This window comes from Hyla sarda, chromosome 10 (assembly GCF_029499605.1).
Source record: "Hyla sarda isolate aHylSar1 chromosome 10, aHylSar1.hap1, whole genome shotgun sequence".
NCBI classification, from domain to species: domain Eukaryota; kingdom Metazoa; phylum Chordata; class Amphibia; order Anura; family Hylidae; genus Hyla; species Hyla sarda.
In genome coordinates, this window is record NC_079198.1 from 104,972,372 (window position 1) to 104,997,039 (window position 24,668).

Here is a 24,668-nt window from a genome sequence, read left to right on the forward strand (position 1 = left end):
CTGGTTTCTTTTTGTGGAAGGGTTATTTCCTGTTGGAGCTCCCTCCCTCCAACTACAAGTCTCAGGATCCATTGTTTGTAAGAGTGGAATCACTTTTCTCCATCCCACACATCAGTCACCCCACAAATTGCATTACAGCTAGGCTCCCTTCCATGCATGCTATGCTTGAAACTACAATTCCCTGCATCCCTGTAAAGAATGATCTTCCTCCTACCCAGTGGTTGCTCCACCCATTGAAATACTGCCATGCTCCCTTTCAACACCTTATTAGTGGTGTCCTGTCTTGGGCCACACTGCAACCTGGGAAAAGCCTGAGACAACACTAATTTTGTATGCTGCTAAAAATGAAGACCAAGGCAAAGTTTACATAAGAGTTGCGAGACCAGCCACCAAACACAAGTACAGACACTATATTATGAACTACACTAACTTTACAGCCTCTATAGCACAATCAAAATAAAAAAAAAAATCCTAAAATACCCCTTTAGGACTAAAGAAGAAAAGTTATTGGTTGGTGCCTCTTTTACATTTCTCCTCTGTTGGATTTATTGCAAAAGTTTAGGACTGTTTTTTCCTATGTGAAACTAAACAAATTTAAAATTTAAAAGCGTTCCTTAAAATGTCCCGTGTGTGAGATCATGTATTAGCTATGGCCTCCAGAAATCAATCTGAGACTCATAATTTACCCTAAATAAACTTACCTATGAGAGTAGAGACTTGAATTGTTCCATAGTGGGCACCGGATTCATGGATCAGGGAGACCAGGTAGGTGGTATTGGGGGTTAGGTTAGTGAACATCTCGCTGCTCGCGTCCATAGACAAAGTCTTCTGCAATTTTCCTCTCGGATCCAATACTGGGGAATATTCCACAATGTATCTGCCCCTGTCCCCAGGAGGCCTGGACCAGGTTAGCAGAAAACTTCTCGCTGTTATATTTATGGCCTGTAAATGCCTTTCCTGAACCGGAGCTAAAGAGTAAAAGATGGAGTAGTGAATATTCACAAAAATCTGTCTCAAATAACAGATGACAAGACTGGCGGTAAAACTCCAATTCACTAAATGTGAAATAAGAAAATTAAACTGTATATATGTATGTATATATATATATATATATATATATATATATATATATATATATATATATCTTTATTTCATGTTGGTGCAAAGCTCATATGGACTTTTCATATTAGCATGTGACAGGCCCCAAGAAACAGCAATGTTTGTTAAATTTCTTTTTTTTAAATAATATTTAGGCGGCTTTTCCCCTACCCAACGACTTTAAAAAGTATCCCCTTTCAGCAGGAAACTTTTGGTCTTCACTCTTACCCTACTGAGACCTTATGGCCAGATTCCACGGTCCGGGTTACCCGGTAGGCATTGGGCCAACCCCTGCATACCCAAAAAGTTTACCCCTGTGATGTTCTCCATTCTGCCTTTTTAGTCTGCTACACCACCAACGTTCATAACAAATACTACACTTAATCTTATCCAAAAGGTAGAATATGTAGGCTTAGAGGAATACTGTTATACTTTGTGGGAACCACCAGCTGGGGTTGGGAGTCTTGCAGAGCAGGCAATGCTCCCTGGGAAAATGGTATGCAAATAAGCTTTCCTCCAGAGGGAAGACTGCCTCTCTAGTGCCAACTGTTGGTGGTAGCTTCCTTGTACATCAATGTCCAACTCTTTTTAAAAAGTCTTGCAGCTTGATTAAAGCTACCAGCAAAACCTAAAAACTCTGCCCCTAGACATCTTATCCCCTATCCAAAGGGGATTAGAGCGTCAGGTTCCCCAATGGAGGCTCCTGATGTTACGGCCGTGACTCGCTCGTGACATCATGGCCACGCCTTCTCAATGCAAGTCTGTGGGAGGGGCCGTGACATCACGAGTCTCCACCACATCGCCAGTCATCCCGCACGGTGCACTGATTGCTCCGTGCACCAGATATCTTGGGTGCCGCAGCCGAGATTGTGGGGGTCCCCAGCGGTGGGACCCCCGCAATCAGACATCTTATCCCCTTAGGAAAAAGGTATGCAAATAAGCTGGCAAATTTTATATTATCCAATATTATTTATATTATTTTGGATACAGAACACTAACCTGAATGTGTAGAAACCATGATGACTTCAGGAAAAGTATAGTTTGCACTGTATTCTGGGATCAGTGTGACCTGATAGGTGGTCTCTGGTCTTAGACCACTCACAACCACACTGGTCTCGTCTCCGTACACAATTTTCTGTTGCGTCATCTCTGGATCAGAAACAGGAACATACTCCAAAACATAACGCCCTTCATCTCCATGCAGCCTGGACCAGGTTAGGAGAAAACCAGTGCTTGTCATGTCCCGAGCCTGCAGGTTTCTTGTCTGTGTGTGTTCTATATGATAGATACAATTTATCATGTATAAATCACAAGGTAAAACAGGACACAAAAGCTCACAAAACATAAAAGGTAAAAGGTCTCCGCTCACAAATATAAACTATTAAAAAGCAAAACTTTTAGAAAGGGGTCGACATAGAGGTTGGTGAAGTGTGGGACCCGCTGCTGGGGACCCCGTGATCTCCCCGCTGCACCCGGCGTTTGTTTAGAGCAACAGGTGCAGCACCGGAGGCTCGTGACATCACGGCCCACGCCCCCTCAATGCAAGTCTATGGGAGGGGGCGTGACAGCCTTACAACCTGATCTCTAAAGACAATGGGGGAGATTTATCAAAACCTGTCCAGAGGAAAAGTTGCTGAGTTCCCTATAGAAACCAATCAGATCGCTTCTTTCATTTTTCAGAGGCCTTTTCAAAAATGAAAGAAGTGATCTGATTGGTTGCTATGGGCAACTCAGCAACTTTTCCTCTGGACAGGTTTTGATAAATCTCCCCCATTGTCTTCCTACTTGCTTTCATACAACCAAGCACACTTTCTGTAAAGGCTTAGCCAAGGTAATGGTGGGTACTTAAATAAAACCAAAGTTACACATATCTCCCAATATTTCAATGCCCATTTTTTCATAAGCCCATGCGACTGTAGTAGCATTTTGTGGGACAATCCTACAAATACCATGATGGGTGGGATATATGGCAGAACATGGCGTCTTACCTGGGAGAGTAGTGATCTCTATCGTCTGCAGGTGGATGTACTGCAGGTTGGATTGTGGAATCAAGGTGATCTGATAGGTGGTGTTTGGTCTTAGGTTTCCAATGGCTGCACGGCTCTCACCATACAAGGACATTTCAGATTTGACATCTGGTTGGGAAGCTAATGCATAGTGCACTCTATAATATCCCGTATCTCCTTCTATTCTGGACCAGGTTAAATGAAGACTCCTTGAGGTGATGTCGTGGACTTGTAGATTTCTTGCTTGAATCATGTCTGTATAAAAAAAACAAAAAAAAAACTTATGCAAAAGTTGTAGACCTCCATTGATGCCGGTTCTAGAATGAGCAGAGAGCAGCTCTGTAGCTAACAAAGGGAGGAGGACCCCCATGCGTTAAAGGGGTACTCTGGTGGAAAATATTTTTTTAAATCAATTGATGCCAGAAAGTTAAACAGATTTGTAAATTACTTCTATTTAAAAATCTTAATCCTTCCAGTACTTTTCAACTGCTGTATGCTACACTAGAAGTTCTTTTCTTTTTGAATGTCTTTTCTGTCTGACCACAGTGCTCTTTGCTGACATCTCTGTCCATGTCAGGAACTGTTCAGAGCAGGAGAGGTTAGCTATAAGGATATGCTTCTGCTCCTGACATGGACAGAGGTGTCAGCAGAGAGCACTGTAGTCAGACTGGAAAGAACTACACAACTTCCTCTGTAGTATACAGCAGCTGATAAGTACTGGAAGGATTAATATTTTGAAATAGAAGTAATTTACAGATCTGTTTAACTTCCTGGCACCAGTTGATTTCCACTGGAGTACCCCTTTAACTCGAAATGCGCTAATACAAGGGTTGTTTAAACTAGTCCAATGCTTTTCCATACGGTGGGAACAAGGGGTCACTCATGGCAGGACATTCTTTGTCATTAGGTGCTGGGTACTCTATTAATAGACTCTTATTTGTAACGATGGAAACAGACATCCTACCTGGTAGTGTGGAGACTGAGAGAGTCTGGGATTGTGGAGCCTCCAGTTTGGATTCAGGAATAAATGTGACCTGGTAGGTCGTGTTTGGTGTTAAACCACTGACCACCACACTGGTCTGCTCTCCATACAATGTCTTTCTTGTCTTTCTCCTTGGATAAAATAGTAAAGAATAATCCAAAAAGTAGCGTCCTGTATCACCTATTAACTTGGACCAGGTGGCATTAAAACTAGTGGATGTAATATCTAGAATCTGTAGATTTCTTGCTTGGATGTAATCTGTAGAACAATATAAAAAAAATAGAAAGATCAATATTATGGATTATAATAGAGCAGATTAGCAAAACAATCAGTGGAATTAACATATCATTTATACTTTACCCCCCCCCCCCCAAAAGGATAGGGGATAAGATGTCTAGGGGCGGAGTACCCCTTTAAGCTGTTTTTAGAAGAATTCCAAAGAAAGCAGCACTCCCATATGATAAGGTAAACGGCTGCAGGCTGTGCTGGATCTTGGTTATGGATATCTCAGTTTCACAGTACAGTGGTCCCTCAACATAAGATGGTAATTCGTTCCAAACGAGCCATCGTTTGTCGAATCCATCGTATGTTGAGGGATTCGTGCAATGTAAAGTATAGGAAGCTGTACTCACCTGTCCCCGCCGCTCCCGATGGTGACCCCGGCCTCCGCTGGGCTCTCCTGGTCTTCTCCGGTCCTCCGCTGTCTTCTCCGGTCCTCTTCTGTCTTCTCCGGTCCTCTTCTGTCTTCTCCGGTCCTCTGCTTTCTTCCGCAAGGCCTTACTGGGCCTGCGTAGCGACGTCATTACGTCGCTGCGTACGCCATTCTTATTGGATGACGTGCGCAGCAGCGTATTGACGTCATCGGAGAGGGCCGAGAAGACACCGGAAGACCAGCGCTGGACCCGGAGGGCACCCCGGAGCATCGTGGAGGGGTAAGTAATACTTACCGCACCACACGGAGAACATTAAGCTGCTATCCGGCAGCAGCTTAAGCATTTGGCGCTGCCGGATAGCACTTAATGCGATGGCCCTGACATAAAAAAGCATCGTATGTCGATGCTGACATCAACATGCGATGGCCTCTGAGAGGCCATCGTATGTCGATTTGATCATATGTCGGGGCCATCGTAGGTTGGGGGGGTCACTGTATACAAAATGAGAGCAGCACTCCCATATGATAAGGTAAACGGCTGCAGGCTATGCTGGATCTTGGTTATGGATATCTCAGTTTCACAGTATACGAAATAACAGCAGCACTCCCATATGATAAGGTAAACGGCTGCAGGCTGTGCTGGATCTTGGTTATGGATATCTCAGTTTCACAGTATACGAAATGACAGCAGCACTCCCATGAAGTGATAAAAAGTTTTGGTCTTTTTTTCCACATCAGTGTAAGACCAAAACTTTTTTCCACTTCATGGGAGTGCTGCTGTCTTTTCGTATACTGTTTTTAGAAGAAGCTAGCTTTGGTTTTCTATTCTAAAATGGAGAAAAAATTGACAGAATAAAGGACAGTGGTGCACACGGAATACCTGGGAGCGTGGACACTTGGATTGTTTCAGGCTGAATATTCGGGTTGTTGGAATCAGGTATGAGTGTGACCTGGTAGGTGGTATTTGGGGTTAAAGTACTAAGGACCATAGTAGTCTCCTCCACCGACATGGTCTTCTGTAACTTTTTTCTTGGGTCAGACAGCGGTGAATACTCCACAACATACGTCCCTGTATCTCCAGATAACCTTGACCAGGTCAATGAGAAACTTGTGGTTGTTATATCCAGGGCCTCCAGATTCCTTTCTTCTCTCGCCTCTGAAATAGAAACATCTTCTGGTTAGAAATCTAGTAAATTCAATGGGAAATAAAGAGGGGGGGGGGGGGGGGGGTCAAAGAAGAGCCAGAGAAGAGCATGTCCTGCTCTGGCAGACTTTGTCTAACCATGTAGATGAGTGTTTCCCAACCAGAGTGCCTCCAGCTGTTGCAAAACTACAACTCCCAGCATGCCCGGACAGCCGAAGGCTGTCCGGGCATGCTGGGAGTTGTAGTTTTGCAACAGCTGGAGGCACCCTGGTTGGGAAACACTGATCTAGACCAATGTTCTTCAAACTGCAGCCCTCCAGATGTTGTAAAACTACATCTCCCAGCATGCCCATACAGCCGTTGGGAGCTGTAATTTTTCAACATCTTAAGGGCCACAGTTTGGAGACCACTGATGTAGACCATGGCCATGACCATTTTGAGCATGTCTGAATCCTTAAAATAATTTTACCTTGAAGAGTAGAGACCTGTATGGTTTGAGGCTGCAAATATTCAATATTCGACTCCGGGTACAGTGTGACTGCGTACGTGGTATCTGCAGTTAATCCTGTAATTTCTAAACGTGTTTGATCGCCGTGAAGATTGTGCTGTAACTTCTTCCCCAAATCAGCAACTGGTGCATATTCCAATACATAATGTCCTGTATCTTTGGATAATAATCTTGGCCATGTTAGCTGGAAGCTGCTTGTTGTTATATTCTGTGCATGAAGTCTCTTTGCTTGAATCAGTTCTGAAATAAATAGATAACTAGATAAATAGATAGATAGATAGATAGATAGATATGAGATAGATGGATGGATATGAGATAGATATGAGATATATAGATAGATATGAGAGATAGATAGATAGATATGAGAGATAGATATGAGATAGATAGATAGATGGATATGAGATACATGGATATGAGATAGATAGATATGAGATTGATAGATAGATATGAGATAGATAGAGCTGAGATAGAGCTGAGATAGATAGATATTAGATAGAGTTAGATATGAGATAGATAGGTATGAGATAGATACATAGATATGAGATAGATAGATAGATATGAGATAGATAGATAGATAGCTATGAGAGATAGATAGATTGATTAAGAGATAGATAGGTAGATAAAAAAGGAGATAGAAAGAAAGACATAAATGGGAGATAAATAGATTTAAATAGGATAAAGATAGATAAAAATAGGAGAAAGAAAGATAGATATAAATATTAGATAAATAGATTTGAATAGGAGATAGATAGATAAAAAATGTAGAAAGCAGCACAACCAAATCCACAAAGACACTTCGTGGTCTGAAGAAGCGCTACCTGCGCGAAATAGCTATCACCTCCTTTTGGCATCCCATGTGTTTGTACCTGCTTTTTGTTTGCTTTCCTTTGGAATAAAGTACAGTATTTTACCGTAACGGTGAGTGCCTCCAACATTTCTTCTGCAATATACATCCATATTGCTTTGCTACTACTGGATTGAGCACCCCGATTTATGCATTTATTCCACGGAATGTACCTTCCTACTATACCCCGGAGCATTTGAGTGCAGCTGTACATACACCAGTGCCGCCATTTCCTCTTTCTCTTCTTGCTGCTATGAAAAAATGGGACCTTCCTGTGTCCAAGCACTTTACGGAGCTTGGACACTCGGAAAGGGATCTGAGGTTCTTGATCATAGACCATATCCCCCTTTAAAAAGAGGAGGCGACAGACAGGCACTACTGAAGAAATGTGAACTTAAGTGGATGTTTACACTAGACACGTACAGACCTCAAGGCCTCAATGTTGGGTTTAAGACCTCCAACAGGATTGTTCATTGCTAGATGATGATATCTTTGGAATTCTATGCATTTACTTCAGTGTTATCATTTTATGCACAGATGATCAACACTAATTATACTGTATCTTTTGCTTTTTCACAGAAACATGGAGGTGGAACATATCATGGATACTCACTAGATGCTTTTAGATGTCATTTTGATATATGTTTATTTAAAATGTATACAATAAAGTTTTTGAAATATATTGTTATTGCTTGATACATGATTGTGCATATTTGTGACAGGTGACATAGTGATAATAGCATAGTATGATCTCACGTGAGTATGAAAAGGGAGTTCACTAGGCACTGCTAGCCAAAACACACTCACTAGGAGCCATCTGAAACCGCTTCTCAAATGTGGGGTGCTATTCCATCAGGTACAGAGTCCTATGCAAATCCAAGTCAAGGAATATAAGAACGCACTCACCACACAAGTAATGCTGTTCATCTGCGTCGTTCTTTATTAAAACTTGATCGCGTGGTGTACAGCTAGATCAGCAGGATACAGCAGGAGGTGCAGGTGCTTGTGCAGGGGAGGAGAAAACAGCCCAGGTCTCCTCCCCTGCACGAGCACCCGCACCCCCTGCTGTATTTCATCTTTTCATTTTCTTAATTTTTTTTCACTTTTAAAAAAAACATTTCTTTTTTTATTCTTAATTTTTTATTTTTGTAATTTTTCTTTCATTTTTTGCATTTTTTATTTTTTTCCTTTTCTTTCATTTTTTTAAATTTTGTTTTTATTTTATTTTAACAATTGGACATGTTCCTTGTATGACCGTGAGGGTCTAGTGGCTGGACTGGTGAGCGGGGGAATACATCCAGCCATCTAAGATGGTTGGTGTACCCTACACACCCCGAGGAGGTTTCTCCTTAGGGACACTAACATGTTTCTGGGGGACAGCCTTGTCCCTATGATGCCACAAAAAGGTCTGACAACATTGATATATGACCAAGATATATTCTGGGTCCTTTTAAGGAGTGCATTATTTTATTAACTTTTTCATTATTTCATTTCTTTGCAAATATTTTTGATAATTTAGTTTTCTGTTCTTTTGCCGTTTATTTTTGGTTTTCCTTTGTATGTACTTACCTATCATTTGCCCTCATCCAATATGTCCACTAAGGTAGTGTGTTTGCACAGAGCGCCGGCGCAGAGTGGCGGCTCTGTGCGCACGATGTAAGATGTGCACGGGTTGCACGTATGGCAACCAATACACAAATCAGCCGATTGGCTAATACGTCTCCTGTCACACATAATGCCGCACTGAGGGCACGCATGCGCAGTAGATCATACCCCACACTAACATGGCCATGTTTTCTATATACATACATCTGGTGAGTGTTTTCTTAATCCCCTCCCCTTTATTATAAATGTTATCAGTCACGTGTGTATATTATATATAAGAATCCAAAAAGAACAGTGGCACACCAAGTGTACAAAAGAAAAGGTGTTTGTTCAAAACGTGTAAGGGGACGTTTCGGCTGGCTCACCCATTTGGAAAATGGCTGGGTGAGCCAGACGAAAAGTCAACTTACACATTTTGAATAAACATCTTTTATTTTTGTACACTTGGTATGCCACTGTTCTTTTTGGATTTAGTAGCTAAAGGGGGTCCCTAACCTGGACCTGACACAGTAGGCACCCATGCACTTTTTCACTTGGAGTGCTCCTTTCCTGTATTTTCTGTATATCATATATGATATATCGGCCGTCAACTTTTACGATTTATGCACTTTGATTACGCACTAGAACACTTTATTATGGCAACAATATAACACTGTACTATAATGGGATGAACTGTATGCACTTTAAGTAAGTTTATTGTCACGATTTGGCTAGCTGGTTGTGGATCCTCTGTGTCAGCGAGGGATTGGCGTGGACCGTGTCGGTGGACCGGTTCTAAGTTGCTACTGGTTTTCACCAGAGCCCGCCGCAAAGCGGGATGGTCTTGCTACGGCGGTAGCAACCAGGTCGTATCCACTGGCAACGGCTCAACCTCGCTGACTGCTGAGAAGGCATGGGACAGAAGGACTAGGCAGAGGCAAGGTCAGACGTAGCAGAAGGTCGGGGCAGGCGGCAAGGTTCGTAGTCAATAGCAATAGCAGAAGGTCTGGAAACACAGGCTTTGGACAACACTAAACGCTTACACTGGCACAAGGCAACAAGATCCGGCAAGGGAGTGCAGGGGAAGTGATCAGATATAGCCAGGGAGCAGGTGGAAGCTAATTAGGCTAATTGGGCCAGGCACCAATCATTGGTGCACTGGCCCTTTAAATCTTAGAGAGCTGGCGCGCATGCGCCCTAAGGAGCGGAGTCGCGCGCGCCAGGACATGACAGCCGGGGGCCGGGACAGGTAAGTGACTTGGGATGCGATTCGCGAGCGGGCGCGTCCCGCTATGCGAATCGCATCCCTGCCGGCAATGTCAGTGCAGCGCTCCCGGTCAGCGGGTCTGACCGGGGCGCTGCAGAGAGAGGAACGCTGCGAGCGCTCCGGGGAGGAGCAGGGACCCGGAGCGCTCGGCGTAACATTTATGTATGTATAATGCTTGATTTGTCCACAGTTGGTACTTGATTGGTTCCCCTATATATGTATGACTTGATCACATTTGGGCACTGCTTGATAAGGGCCGGGTGAGCTGGTTGAAATGTCGCTGCTTTTTTGGAAACACTTGTTTTTTTTTTTTTGTTTTTTTTTTTATCATGGAATAAATTAACTTTTTTGCACTTTACTATGGACTGTGAGCTGCAGTGAGATTCTTTTGCTGTAGATAGATAGCAGATGATTCATAGATAGATATAGATATAAAATGGAGATATATGTAAAAATATCTTACAAACATTAATATGAACATTTCTTCATGATTAGTACAAATCCCTATTCTGTAGCTGCAGTACTTAAAAATGGACACAAGATGGCAGCATTGCCTCAATTCTAAATCCTCCTACGATGTCATAACTGAGAGTTCTTACAAATGGGGAAGATTTACCAAAACCTGTGCAGAGGAAAAGTGACCCAGTTGCCCATAACAACCAATCAGATCGCATCTTTTATTTTTCACAGGCCTCTTTAAAAATTAAAGAAGCGATTTGATTAGTTGCTATGGGCAACTGCACCACTTTTCCTCTACATAGGTTTTGATAAATCTTCCCCATACACCGGTGTTTCTCAGCCAGGGTGGCTCCAGCTGCTTTAAAACTACAACTCCCAGCATGCCCGGGCCCAGACTGTTCAGCCATGCTGGAAGTTCTAGTTTTGCAACAACTGGAGGCACCCTGGTGGGGAAGACCCTGGTGACATAGAGCGCTGCGGAATCTGTAGGCGCTGTATAAATAAAATTATTATTATAGACAATACTCTTGATATATTATACATCATAGGCCTCTTAGCTTTTTGTATTAACAAGCAATTGTACCTCATAAAGTGGCCCATGCATGTGTGTGTGTGTGTGTGTGTGTGTATGTATATATATATATATATATATATATATATATATATATATATATACACACACACATACACACACAGTGTTCCCTCAACTTACAATAGTTTCAACATACAATGCTACGGACAGTCCAGGTCTGTGAAACCTGTCAATGGCTGGAAGAACCGACCAATCAGAATGGGCATTTCTTTAATCCTCACTTTTTCCTTTGTCTTCAGGACCAATTACAAGGTTTCCATAGAGTTATGTTCTCAACATACAATGGTTTCAACATACAATGGATGCCCGGGAACCGATTAATATTGTAACTTGAGGGACCGCTGTATGTCAAGAGATTTTGTATACGGTACTGATAGGTGTGAACTGAGCCTAAGAAAATGGGGAAAAATAATAGCAGAGTGCAAAGAGTATGCAGTATAAGGTCATGTTCACACGGCCAAAAAGGGGCAAAATGTCCACTCGACAAAATACAGGAGGACATTCTGCACATTTGCTTGATTTGTCGGCGCTAGAATTGCTGGGAAATGCGGCGCATTCATAGAACCATTCAATGTTTTTGTGGATGCCGGAAGCGTGATTTCCACGCCAGAAAAATCTGCCGCACAAATTCAACCGTGTGCACAGTGCAGCCAAATACCATTAAATTCCGTTCAAATTCTGTCATGTGAACATGGCCTCAGGAGCCCCACACATGGTCGTTCTACAGCCACATTTTGCGGCTGTAATACAAATGGCCGTCAGTCCTGGGACTTGCGCCGATAATATGGACACAAAAATTTGGCCGCATTGCGTCTGCATGAAACCAGCCCAAGTTATCTGACCTCATTTACACAGCGTTAGAACCTACGTGAAAACTACACAGAACCACATCAATCCCACAGTGCAAATTTTTCTGAAATCTGTGTAATAGGAAGTGTCCTGTCAGTTCCCAGACACAACATTTATGGTGATCCGCATCTCATAGCCTTAACAGGGATAAGTCCCAATGCATGGCGGTAATCTGCAACATACAGGCCGCAAACCCTTGGCAAGAGATACAAGGATAGGTTTGGACTTCTGCCCCTGATGTTGTGTGAACAGACCCAAAAAGTGACATCAGGAAGTGCAGCCATATTGGTCACCACCTAGCTCCTTAGTCACTGAGTCATTTTGCTTTGATTAAACATGGTGGGTTATACAGCAAAACCCAGTAGATGTTGGTAGTTGCCTCTGACTGTTGCAAAACTACAATTCCCAGCATGCCCAGACAGCTTTAAGCTGTCTGGGCATGCTGGGAGTTGTAGTTTTGCAACAGCTGAAGTGCCCTGGTTGGATAACACTGGTCTGTGGTGACTCAGGAGTGTCTGTATTTAGCTGGATCATGACGTCTCACCGTAAGGCAATGTTATAAATATCAGGTATCAGGTAACCACAGGCGTGTCTGTGCGCCGGTTCTAAAGATAAAATTGCTGCGTAGTTAAGATCTGACACCTCTGAGGCTCTTAAACATAGAAATAGATAAGGAGGAAAAATCATAGTAAAAACATAACCCGACCCCACAAAACTAAGGCCATACACATACAGCTGTAAATGGGCCAACACCTTACACTGATGGTGCCGCTGATCAATTTATGTTGCAGATTTGCTATGGATTTATTGTGAATTTTCCCACTAACATCAATGGGGAAGTCAAAATCTGCAGTTAGTCCATGGATGTTTTTACAAGGGAATCTATCGGCTGCAATGAAGTCTCGCGCTTGCAGCCGTGAGTGAAGGCCTTGTAAAACACTGTGGAGTATTCATGCGCAGTGGTATTACTACACTTTGGGGAATCCGACACCTGCCGCGGGCACACAAATTGGGTTGGGGGCACAGGCCACCAAAGGGTAGGTCCGCCACTGCCGGATAGCCCAAGGCAGAGGGGTGGCCCATCCAGCATAGATGCACGCTTGCTAATGGAGATCCAGGACACTTGTCTCTGATCCCCGGACAAGCGAGTGCTGCCTTCAGTTGTATGCACAAGCACATACAGATACCTTCATGGTTACTTACTTGGCTACTCCACTACTTACTTACCTACATAGTTACATGCCTACCTATATATCTACCTACCTACCTACTTACCTACCTGGCTACCTACATAGTTACCTACCTGCCTGGCTAGCTTCCTGGCTACCTACTTGGCTTCATGCCTACATAGCTAACTATCTGGCTACTTACATAGCTACCTACCTACCTATATATCTACCTATATCCACCTGACTTCCTATATAACTACCTTCCTATTTATTTGGCTACCTACTTAGCTAACTCCCTGGCTACCTACATAGCTATCTACCTACCTACATAGCCACCTACTTACCTACCTGGCTACCTACCTACCTATTTACTTCCCTAGCTAGCTACCTACCTGGCTACCTACCTTCCTGACTCCAAACAAAGGGCACTGGGGACGCCTATGTTCATTCCGAGGTGTTCTTACAGGAGCTGGCACATTGGCGTACACAGGTGTATAGTAATACCCCTAGTGCAACAACACACCAATTTGCAAATTTATAAAAAATTAGTTTTACTGATTAATGGTCGATTGGGGAGAACGACAGATAATAAAAGTACCATGATAATAATTGTAATGTCCCCTATTCGCTCATATCAGCAGATGAGGAAGCCCTAACCTGGTAATAGATTCCCTTCAAGCACAATGGCCCAGATTTATTATCTGTCTGTGAAAAACACTGGAGAGATCTGCCCATAGTTACCAATCACTGCTCAGCTTTAATATCTTGTCAATCTCTGGTAAAATGAAAGCTGTGATTGGTTGTTATGAGCAAATCACTCAACACAGTATAAAAGCCACAATAAATCCAAACTTCGGCACATATTTTCTGTAGCAGAATTTCCAAGCAGGATACGGCAGAAAAATTCTGTTTGGAAATTTTTTTGCAACAGACTCTCATTATTTTCAAAAGGATTATGCTGCACCATGCACACGGGGGAACTTTCGGGTGGAATGTTTTCCGGGCAGACATTGCGGCGTGTGAACATACCCTAAGGATTGGGCCTAATTCTTATCCGTGATTCCATAAGAAAGCAATTATGTTTTCACTGCAGTAAAGTCCAATCTGACTGCACAGGGCCCTAATTTTGCTGAATGTTGGCAATTGGGACGGGATCAGACAGTGTAAAGGGGATATATCCAGGGCTGACTGTATGTGGATAGTGCCTTGTATTGTACCCCGCCCCCTCATATAGTGTACTGTCATAGGGTATACAAATGACCATAATAAACAGCACCTATGAAATAGTACCTAAATATCAGTGCTAAGAATCAGCCAAAAACACCTCCATAAAATTGCTTAAACAACAATACTGCAGCACAATATTCTGCAAAAATCATTTCTGTACAGGGCTCAAGTAGTAGAGTCACGCAAATAACTACCGGCATATCTATCCAGTGCTAAAATTATACCAACATGCATAAAGCGATATATTAAGAATACTACACTTCTATACACTTTATACTGAAGACCCTGTGTAGATTCTGTGTAATTGGGACAGCATTCAGCTCGTTTGTAGATTGACTGGGTCATTTTACCCTCCTTGCCCAACACTCAAGCTATGAAAAGGTTTAGAAATGGGGTTCCGATCTATGAGATTGGTGCTCATTTACTGTGCGGGGTCAGGCCATGTAAAAGAGCCCTGAGATTCAAGATGGTCGCAAGCAATGGACTGCCAGGACATCAGTGGACCAAGAGCAGCTGATGCGTCAACTGTAACCCCCAAAGCTATATATACTGTATATATCAAGTATTTCTAAGGATTAGAAGTAACTTATTCACTATCCCAAATTTTAAGGTGGTGACTTAAGAATAATTTGGTCCCTCTTTGTTGTCGCCACCATTGACTAAGGTTGACTTTGTATGTGAGGTGGCTCCACGTACCAATGATTGAGTCCCGCAGCTCCTTTGTAATGATCCCCAGATCATCCTTATCGACAAACTTTAAATATTTCTCATTGGGATCACTGGCTGCCGCAGATAAATCCTGGAAATTTCCTCGACCCGTTGTGGAAATAATAAATACTGAAACGCCCTTGTCCTTGAGAAGCTTCATAGGCCCAGAGATGTCATCAGTGGACAATCCATCCGTCATCCAAACCAGAACTTTCGGGACATCACCCCTAGAGCCAAAGTCTTCTGCATAGAGATTTTTCTTGACATAATCAATAGCTTTGCCTGTATTTGTATCGCCCATACGTTGCCTTATTTGCTGAATGGCTTTTTGGACATCCTTACTGGAACTGTATTGGTTCAAGGGAAATTCCAGCGTAGGATTAGTGCTGATCTGGACGACGCTGGCCTGAACGTCCTGTGGACCAAACTTAAAAGGTTGGAGAAGATCCCCAATGAATTGTTTGACTTTGGAAAACTCATCGTAGGTGACGCTTCCCGAGCTGTCCAGCAGGAAGTAAAGGTCACCTTCTGAATCTGGGACGAAGCTGGAACGATCTACAAAAAAACACAAAAAAACATTATTTAGATACAGAAGAAAACTTTTAGTACTGAATATGTGCACGATGGAATGTATGCTCGCTATCTATGCTGATTTACTTTTTTTTTGGTTAATACATTACATAGTCAGGCCTGCAACTAGGGCCATAGATACAAGAAGTGCAGGGTGACACCTGATGCTTGAGGGATCCCAAAAGACACCTGTGCAACATAAGATGACACCAGTATCATAAATGGCACCGGCTAGAGGAAGTGCGTCAATGGCACGAAACAGTCTGTTCCGGTTATGCCCCCACCATACCTGCCTCACCTGCCTGTCAGCTTTATGATACACTAATGGAATAAAGATTGTATCTGGACGGTGAGTGCATTCTTCTTTTGTTCTATTGTTTGGATTATATTCACCTCTTCCAAAAGTTTGCACCTCCAGCACCAGCTTAGTTGGGTCACCAAACTTTAGTCACTTAGTGGTGGTCCTATCAGTGTTCATTTTTGTATACAGTCATGGCCGTAAATATTGGCGCCCCTGAAATTTTTCAAGAAAATGAAGTATTTCTCACAGAAAAGGATTGCAGTAACACATGTTTTGATATACACATGTTTATTCCCTTTGTGTCTATTGGAACTAAACCAAAAAAGGGAGGAAAAAAAGCAAATTGGACATAATGTCACCAAACTCCAAAAATGGGCTGGACAAAATTATTGGCACCCTTAACTTATTTTTTTCCAAGGGTGTGCAACCAAATATTAACTGAAATAAGTCTCTTCCTATAACCATCAATAAGCTTCTTACACCTCTCAGCCGGAATGTTGGACGACTCTTCCTTTGCAAACTGCTCCAGGTCTCTCTTATTGGAGGGGCGCCTATTTCCAACAGAAATTTTAAGATCTCTCCACAGGTATTCAATGGTATTTAGATCTGGACTCATTGCTGCCACTTCAGAACTCTCCAGCGCTTTGTTGCCATCCATTTCTGGGGGCATTTTGACATATGTTTGGGGTCATTGTCCTGCTGGAAGACCCAAGGTCTCGGACGCAAACACATTGAACCTTCACCATATTTCACTGTAAGTACTGTGTCCTTTTCTTTGTAGACCTCATTCCGTCTTCGGTAAACAGTAGAATGATGTGTTTTACCAAAGAGCTCTATCTTGGTCTCCTCTCTCCACAAGACGTTTTTTCCAGAAGGATTTTGGCTTACTCAAGTTCATTTTGGCAAAATGTAGTCTTGCTTTTTTTTATATCTCTGTGTCAGCAGTGGGGTCCTCCTGGGTCTCCTGCCATAGCGTTTCATTTCATTTAAATGTCGATGGATAGTTCGTGCTGACACTGATGCTCTCTGAGCCTGCAGGAAAGCTTGAATATCTTTGGAACTTGTTTGGGGCTGCTTATCCACCATCTGGACTATTCTGCGTTGACACCTATCATCAATTTTTCTCTTCCGTCCACTCCCAGGGAGATTAGCTACAGTGCCATGGGTTGCAAACTTCTTGATAATGTTGCGCACTGTGGACAAAGGCAAATCTAGATCTCTGGAGATGGACTTGTAACCGTGAGATTGTTGATATTTTTCCACAATTTTGGTTCTTAAGTCCTCAGACAGTTCTCTTGTCCTATTTATGTTGTCCATGCTTAGTGAGGCACACACAGACACACAATGCAAAGACTAAGTGAACTTCTCTCCTTTTTATCTGCTTTCAGGTGTGATTTTTATATTGCCCACACCTGTTACTTTCCCCAGGTGAGTTTAAAGGAGCATCACATGCTTGAAATAATCTTATTTTTCCCCAATTTTGAAAGAGTGTCAATAATTTCGTCCAGCCCATTAATAGAGTTTGGTGTGATATTATGTCCAATTAGCTTTTTTTCCTCCCTTTTTTGGTTTAATTCCAATACACACAAAGGGAATAAACATGTGTATAGCAAAACACGTGTTACTGCAATCCTTTTCTGAGAGAAAAACTTCATTTTCTAGAAAAATTTCAAGGGTGCCAACATTTATGGCCATGACTGTAAATGGCACATTGTAGGTGATAGCCCTCTTACCATATGCATTGGTGCCCATCAGCTACAAGTTACGTCTCTGTCTGCAGAAGATATTAAAGGGGTATTCCAGAAGAATTTTATTTATTTATTAATTTTTTTAATCAACTGGTGGCAGAAAATTACACAGATTTTTTAATTACTTCTATTAATCCTTCCAGTACTTATCAGCTGCTGTATACTACAGAGGAAGTTGTGTAGTTCTTTTCTGTCTGACCACAGTGCTCTCTGTTGACACCTCTGTCCATGTCAGGAACTGTCTGGAGCAGGAGAGGTTTGCTATGGGGATTTTTTTCCTGCTCTGGACAGTTCATGGACAGAGGTGTCAGCAGAGAGCACTGTGGTCAGACAGAAAATAAGTATACGACTTCCTCTGAAGTATACAGCAGCTGATAAGTACTGGAAGGATGAAGATTTAATAGAAGTAATTTACATATCTGTTTCTGGCATCAGTTAATATATATATAAAAAAAATAGTTTTCCACCGGAGTACCCCTTTAAGAATTTACAAGTGGTCTCAAACTGTGGCCCTCCAGATGTTGCAAAATTTCAATTTCCAGCATGCCCGGACAGCTGTTGGCCGTTTTGCAACACCTAGAGGGACACAGTTTGAGACCACTGGTTTAGACTTCTCCAACTTTGAGGCCTACACTCCTATCCGAAATCCATAGCTAAGTCTGTAAATACTGGAACACCTGAAACACTGTGCAGAGTTAAAGGGGTACTCCGGTGGAAAACATTTTTTTTTTTTAAATCAACTGGTGCCAGAAAGTTAAACAGATTTGTAAATGATTTCAATTAAAAAAGCTTTACCCTTCCAGTACTTTTTAGCAGCTGTATGCTACAGAAAATAAATTATTTTCTTTTTGAATTTCTTTTTTTGTCTTGTCCACAGTGCTCTCTGCTGACACCTCTGTCCATGTCAGGAACTGTCCAGAGCAGCATAGGTTTGCAATGTGGATTTTCTCCTGCTCTGGACAGTTCCTGATATGGACATCAGGTGTCAGCAGAGAGCACTGTGGAAAAGACAAAATAAGAAATTAAAAAAAGAAAAGAATTTCCTCCGTAGCATACAGCTGCTAAAAAGTACTGAAAGGGTAATGATTTTTTTTAATAGAAGTCATTTACAAATCTATTTAACTTTCTGGCACAAGTTTAAAGTTGACCACAGCAACCAATCGGCTTGCTTCTTTCATTGTGAAAAATGAAAGAAGCGATCTGATTGGTTGCTATGAGCAACTGGTCAACTTTAACTCTGCACATGTTTTGATAAATCTCCCCCTAAATGTCTTAAAAGTTGTCAGTAAGACAACACTGGGACGCCATTTGCTTACGGCATGGGATTGAAGATGTCCTTGGACCAACTGCTAAGTCCAATCCCATGTGTGACCGGTAAAGTTTGTAGTTGTGTCCTAGATTGGACCTTGAATCCACCATCTTAAGAACAAATCTTACTGAGGACCCACTATCCGGCTATAAGGAAGAAGTGGATGTGCCCATGACTGCATTGCAGAGACTGCTGGACCTCAAAAGCCCTGTTGGGACTTGGCCCTTTATCATGTTAGGGCCTGACCGACAGGAGGACCTTTTCGGTGATACACATAGATAGAACGTTTAGCGATAGGTATCTCTCCCGTCTTCCCTCCTTGGCTCGGTCAAGCAGGTATGTGTTCTGAATGGGAAAGTAAAATAAACTACAACCAGTCTACTCCATATACAGTGATCCCTCAACATACAATAGTTTCAACATACAGTGGTCTTTTCTGGACCATTGTAATTTGAAACCAGACTCAACATACAATGTACAGACAGTCCAGATCTGGTAAACTTCAATGACTGAAAGAACGGACCAATCAGAATGGACATTATACTGGTAAAACCCCTGTATAAGGCTGGGTTCACACTACGTTTTGTCCCATACGGGAGCGCATACGGCAGGGGGGAGCTAAAAGCTCGCGCTCCCGTATGTAACCGTATGCGCTCCCGTATGCCATTCACTTCAATGAGCCGACCGGAGTGAAACGTTCGGTCCGGTCGGCTCATTTTTGCGCCGTATGCGCTTTTACAACCGGACCTAAAACCGTGCCGAGCCGAGAAGTTCGTGACGAATCGAATTTACTGTAAGTTCGCTCATCTCTAGTTTCAACATACAATGGTCGTCCTGGAACCGATTAATATTGTAACTTGAGGGAGCACTGTAGTTGGGGTATGCTGAAATCCAACTGCACTATTCTTGTCTTCCCCAATATCTGTCATTGGGGGAGAGTTGGGAGGCTCCGTTACACATTATATGGTTGGTTGGTCCCACAGATATTGGTGGCTTCAGCCGACATTGATCCAATGTGTACAGCCAACCTTCGTATTTCTTACAGAGACTCATACATTCAGAGAAGGTACCAGCAGACCCTGCGTACTCACAGTCTATTATATCCAGTACATGAGTTCTCTACCTATTCTAGCCAATAAATCCCCAATCTCGCACGTCTTTTGACAGACATCATTGGAGACATAAATCTCAAGCTCCGCCTCTTACCTCATCCCTCAGTAATTCCATACCTCATAAAATGTCATGTAAACCTGAACATTTCTGCCCTTTAACCCAAAAAAACTCAATACTCCATTACACATCCACCTCGAAGTACGGTGGGGAGGGGCAGTCTTCTTAAACATGAACAAAGTCCTCTCTTATTGTAAACGCCAATCAATATATTGTCTGTAAACCTGCCATAGTCCATCAGCAAATATTAACCTACACTATATACTGTGCTGGTTCCTCTAAAGCAGTGTTTCTCGACCAATGTGCCTCCAGCTGTTGCAGTACCGCAACTTCCAGCATAGGAAGCGGGTGTCGGTCACTTTTAATGGTGTCTTATCTGCCCTTAAAGGGGTACTCCCGTGGAAAACTTTTTTTATTTTAAATCAATTGGTGCCAGAAAGTTAAACAGATTTGTAAATTACTTCTATTTAAAAAATCTTAACCCTTCCAGTACTTTTTAGGGGCTGTATACTACAGAGGAAATGCTTTTCTTTTTGGATTTCTCTTCTGTCACGACCACAGTGCTCTCTGCTGACCTCTGCTGTCCATTTTAGCAACTGTCCGGAGCAGCATATGTTTGCTATGGGGATTTTCTCCTGCTCTGGACAGTTCCTAAAATGGACAACAGAGGTCAGCAGAGAGCACTGTGGTCGTGACAGAAGAGAAATCTGAAAAAAAAAGTATTTCCTCTGTAGTATACAGCCCCTAAAAAGTACTGGAAGGGTTAATATTTTTTTGATAGAAGTCATTTACAAATCTGTTTAACTTTCTGCCACCTATTGATTTAAAAAAAAAGTTTTCCACGGGAGTACCCCTTTAATTCAAAAGCAAATCCTACACACCGATGCTACTTTCCTGTAACATCCTTCATCAGGGAGAAAGTCAGGACACCCCTAGTGTTTTCCAGCCAATGTGCCTCCAGCTGTTGCACAACTACAACTTCCAGCATGCCCGGACAGCCGAAGGCTGTCCGGGCATGCTGGGAGTTGTAGTCGTGCAACAGCTGGAGGCACAATGGTTGGAAAACACTCCACTATAGGCTTTCTCTATACCTGCATGTTGGCTTTCCTATCAACTATCAACTATGCAAGAGATAAGTAAGATAAAATAGGAAAGAGAATGCAGGACACGCGGGGGGGATTTATTATTGGTTGTACCCTTCTTTTTTGGGGGGGGGGTTAAAACATCGCAATTGGTGAAAAGGCATAAAATTGTTGCGCAAATCATACAGACTCTTTTAAAGGGGTACTCCACTGGCCTTTAGTCATTGACATTTAGTTCCGAACGCTGGCTGCGCGCTGTGGGGGTCGGCCATGCCCTCGCACGCCCCCTCCCATAGACTTGCCCAGGCAAACAGGGGTAAAAATAACTTGATTTACACAGATGATGATTATTCAACCCCCCCCTCAAGATTTCTTTGTAATCTATAAGCATAGAGACATATAGATGAGCAGAAAAGCTGTATACACAAAACTGTTATATATACTCTTCTATTTAGATTATTTGCAAAGTTTTCTTACTTTTATCATTTAAATTCACAGGAAGACAAAAAATGTATGTTGCAGGAAGCAGAACGCTGAGGCGGCAGCATACACAGGATCACCAGTGCCAACACTGTCAATGTTGCTGTAGCTCAGCCCCATTCATTTGTATGGATTGAGTTGGAGTAGCTCCATATACAGGCCCTATTCTCCCTGGAAGCTGTAATGGGGCCATATTGGTTGCCACCCACACAATTGTTACAAAAAAAAAAGACTGAATTACAATTTTACTAACTTCCCTTAAAGGGGTATTCCAGGAATAAAAAAACAGGCCTTTTTTTCTTTTCTTTCAAATACATCTCCCTCCTTGTCTGCACTTTGGGTGTGGTATTACAACTTGGCTCCATTTACTTCAATGGAACTGAGCTGCAGAACCTGGAGACAAACAGGAAGAGGTCTTTGAAAAAAAAATAAAAAAAGGCCTGTTTTTTGATTCCTGGAATACCCCTTTAAAGGGTTACTCCTCACCTAGACTTCTAATCCTCTATCTAAAGGATCTTCAGCACCCTAGTGATCCGCATGCATGGAGTGAACTCCTCTCCGTGCCGGATTACGAGCGACCAAAGGTGTTGTGTCACCTTCATATTTCTCCCATTGAAATTAAAGGAGTACTCTGGTGCAGACTAGAGATGAGCGAACTTACAGTAAATTCGATTCGTCACGAACTTCTCGGCTCGGCAGTTGATGAATTTTCCTGCATAAATTAGTTCAGCTTTCAGGTGCTCTGGTGGGCTGGAAAAGGTGGATACAGTCCTAGGAGACTCTTTCCTAGGAATGTATCCACCTTTTCCAGCCCACCGGAGCACCTGAAGGCTGAACTAATTTATGCAGGATAAGTCATCAACTGCCGAGCCGAGAAGTTCGTGACGAATCGAATTTACTGTAAGTTCGCTCATCTTTGGTGTAGACTACTCCTGCTTCGTCCTGCCCGGGCTGCAAAAAAAATTAAAATAAACCATCAGTCACCTTCCTGGGTTCCTGCGGATCCCCACTACAGCTGATCGGTCCTCCGGTTCATCTTCTTCATACTTCCATGTGAACGAAGCTTCACATGGCGTTCAGCCTATCGCTGGCCGCCGCAATGTTCTGCTTCAGTCCATAATAGGCTGATCGCCATGTGACACTTCGTTCACACGGAAGTATGAAGGAGATGGACTGGAGGACCGATCAGCTGTAGTGACGCTCCGCGGGAACCCAGGAAGGTGACTGATGGTTTATTTTCATTTTTTTTGCAGCCTGGGCAGGACGGAGCAGTAGTCTGCACCAGAGTACTCCTTTAGTGGAGGGGGGCATGATGACCACAGCTGGGCCATAGATTGCACAGGGGGTAGGGGCGTACAGGGATGGGTCCCAGCAGCCGGACCCCAAAAATCAGACATCTTATCCCCTATACTTTGGATAGGGGATAAGACGTCTAGAGGTGGAGTACACCTTTAAAAAGGAAGACTTTAGGCATGTTTACATCTAGAGGTGGGGGGTGTTGGGGGCAGTGAAAGAAATTGTAATTTAGTGCCTAAGGGTGGATCAAAATATCCTCTGCCACATAAGAAGGCTCCATTTGTATAAATAGCACATGGTAGATGGGAGGCCTGTTACAGAGTTTGCAGTGAGGCCTAGGAGCCTGCTATGACATTCCTTTACTAGGGTTTATATTTATGGGGAAATAGCCTCTACAAGGTTCAGATTTATGCTCTGTGATGGTTTCCGCAGCAGACACAGGGACGGACCTTCATCTCCGGAGTTCACAGGGTTAAAAAATAGAACAAGAGCAAACACATTCCTTGCCAAAAGTGTGCCTAAAAAGCCGACCCACCCAGGAACCCGGGCAAAAACAGACACATCCTGCCAGAGATTAAAAACAGCTTGTCCTGAAGAGACCTGCGTCAGTCTGGCAGGCCGGTGTGAGGTGTGACCTGTAACCGGTTCATTGTCTGCTGCGCACTCATCTGTGACGGGGGTTACACATCTATGTATGCAGCATGGCGCGCCAGAAATGTACTTCTCTTAATAATTGACTTACATGGGAACTGAATGCATTACCTTTATTATATCTATGGATTAATAATTACACATAAACCCAAAGAACCTGTGACAGCAGAGGGCAGAATGTGGGTCCTGAAGTCTGTGGGCCCTTAATGTTACTCTATGAATGACGACTGGGGGCCTACTTTACTTTTTTTATTTTTTTTATTTTAAGACCCGAGGTAAGTGCTCTCTGAAAGGTTGGGAGAGAACTCTCCTTCATTATTATTTTATTTTTCTTTCTTCTCTCTTTTTCTAAATTCCCAGTTTCTTTCATGGTCCTGTTCTTAATACATTTTGTTTCCTGTAGCTGACGTCAATTGCTGAAGAATTGAAACTTTCTGTGATTGGCTAAAACTGCAATTATTGTACTAACCATTTACTCCCCAAAATTGGTAGGTACGCCCTTCACTTTTCTATACTAATACTTGATAATAATAAAGTCAGAGTGTTTTCTTCATACCTACTTGTCTGTCATCTTTTCCTATGAGGGAGACACTTGACAACCTATCTGCATCAACCTTCTAAATAAAACCTTACTGTGGCCTGACCTTCTCCCCCCGAATAAAATTGCATGACAACTTGTGGGGTTGTAAAGGCCACAGATTTATTATTATAAAATGTTATTGTAAAACTTAACCCATATGCCTACCGCAGGAAACTGCGGGCACGAAGCTTCAACCCAGTATAACACGAGTGACTCCTGAGTCTGAGGGGGCACTAACAGCACCAGCACATCTTGCAATAGTGTGAGACCCACATTCCCCTCCCCTGGCTTCTGGGGACCAATCCTATGGGGGTGATATGAAAATATTTACCCCACACCCCACGCTGACCTCTGATTCAACCCAGAGCCAGGGGTGGGGAGGGGTGAACCTC

At 42.8% G+C, this 24,668-nt stretch overlaps 1 protein-coding gene across 1 annotated transcript in view; it reads right to left on the minus strand.

The window, feature by feature from the left end:
* The window catches only part of VWA1 (von Willebrand factor A domain containing 1), a 106,149-nt gene that overhangs the window by 13,470 nt on the left and 68,011 nt on the right, over positions 1–24,668 (minus strand). Inside the window, exons 2-8 of the mRNA XM_056544275.1 lie at positions 15,078–15,644; positions 6,352–6,630; positions 5,619–5,894; positions 4,069–4,344; positions 3,087–3,359; positions 2,098–2,373; positions 702–968 (exon numbers count right to left, since the gene is read on the minus strand). Coding sequence (XP_056400250.1) covers positions 702–968; positions 2,098–2,373; positions 3,087–3,359; positions 4,069–4,344; positions 5,619–5,894; positions 6,352–6,630; positions 15,078–15,644 — 2,214 coding nt within the window. The remainder of the gene's footprint in view (positions 1–701; positions 969–2,097; positions 2,374–3,086; positions 3,360–4,068; positions 4,345–5,618; positions 5,895–6,351; positions 6,631–15,077; positions 15,645–24,668) is intronic.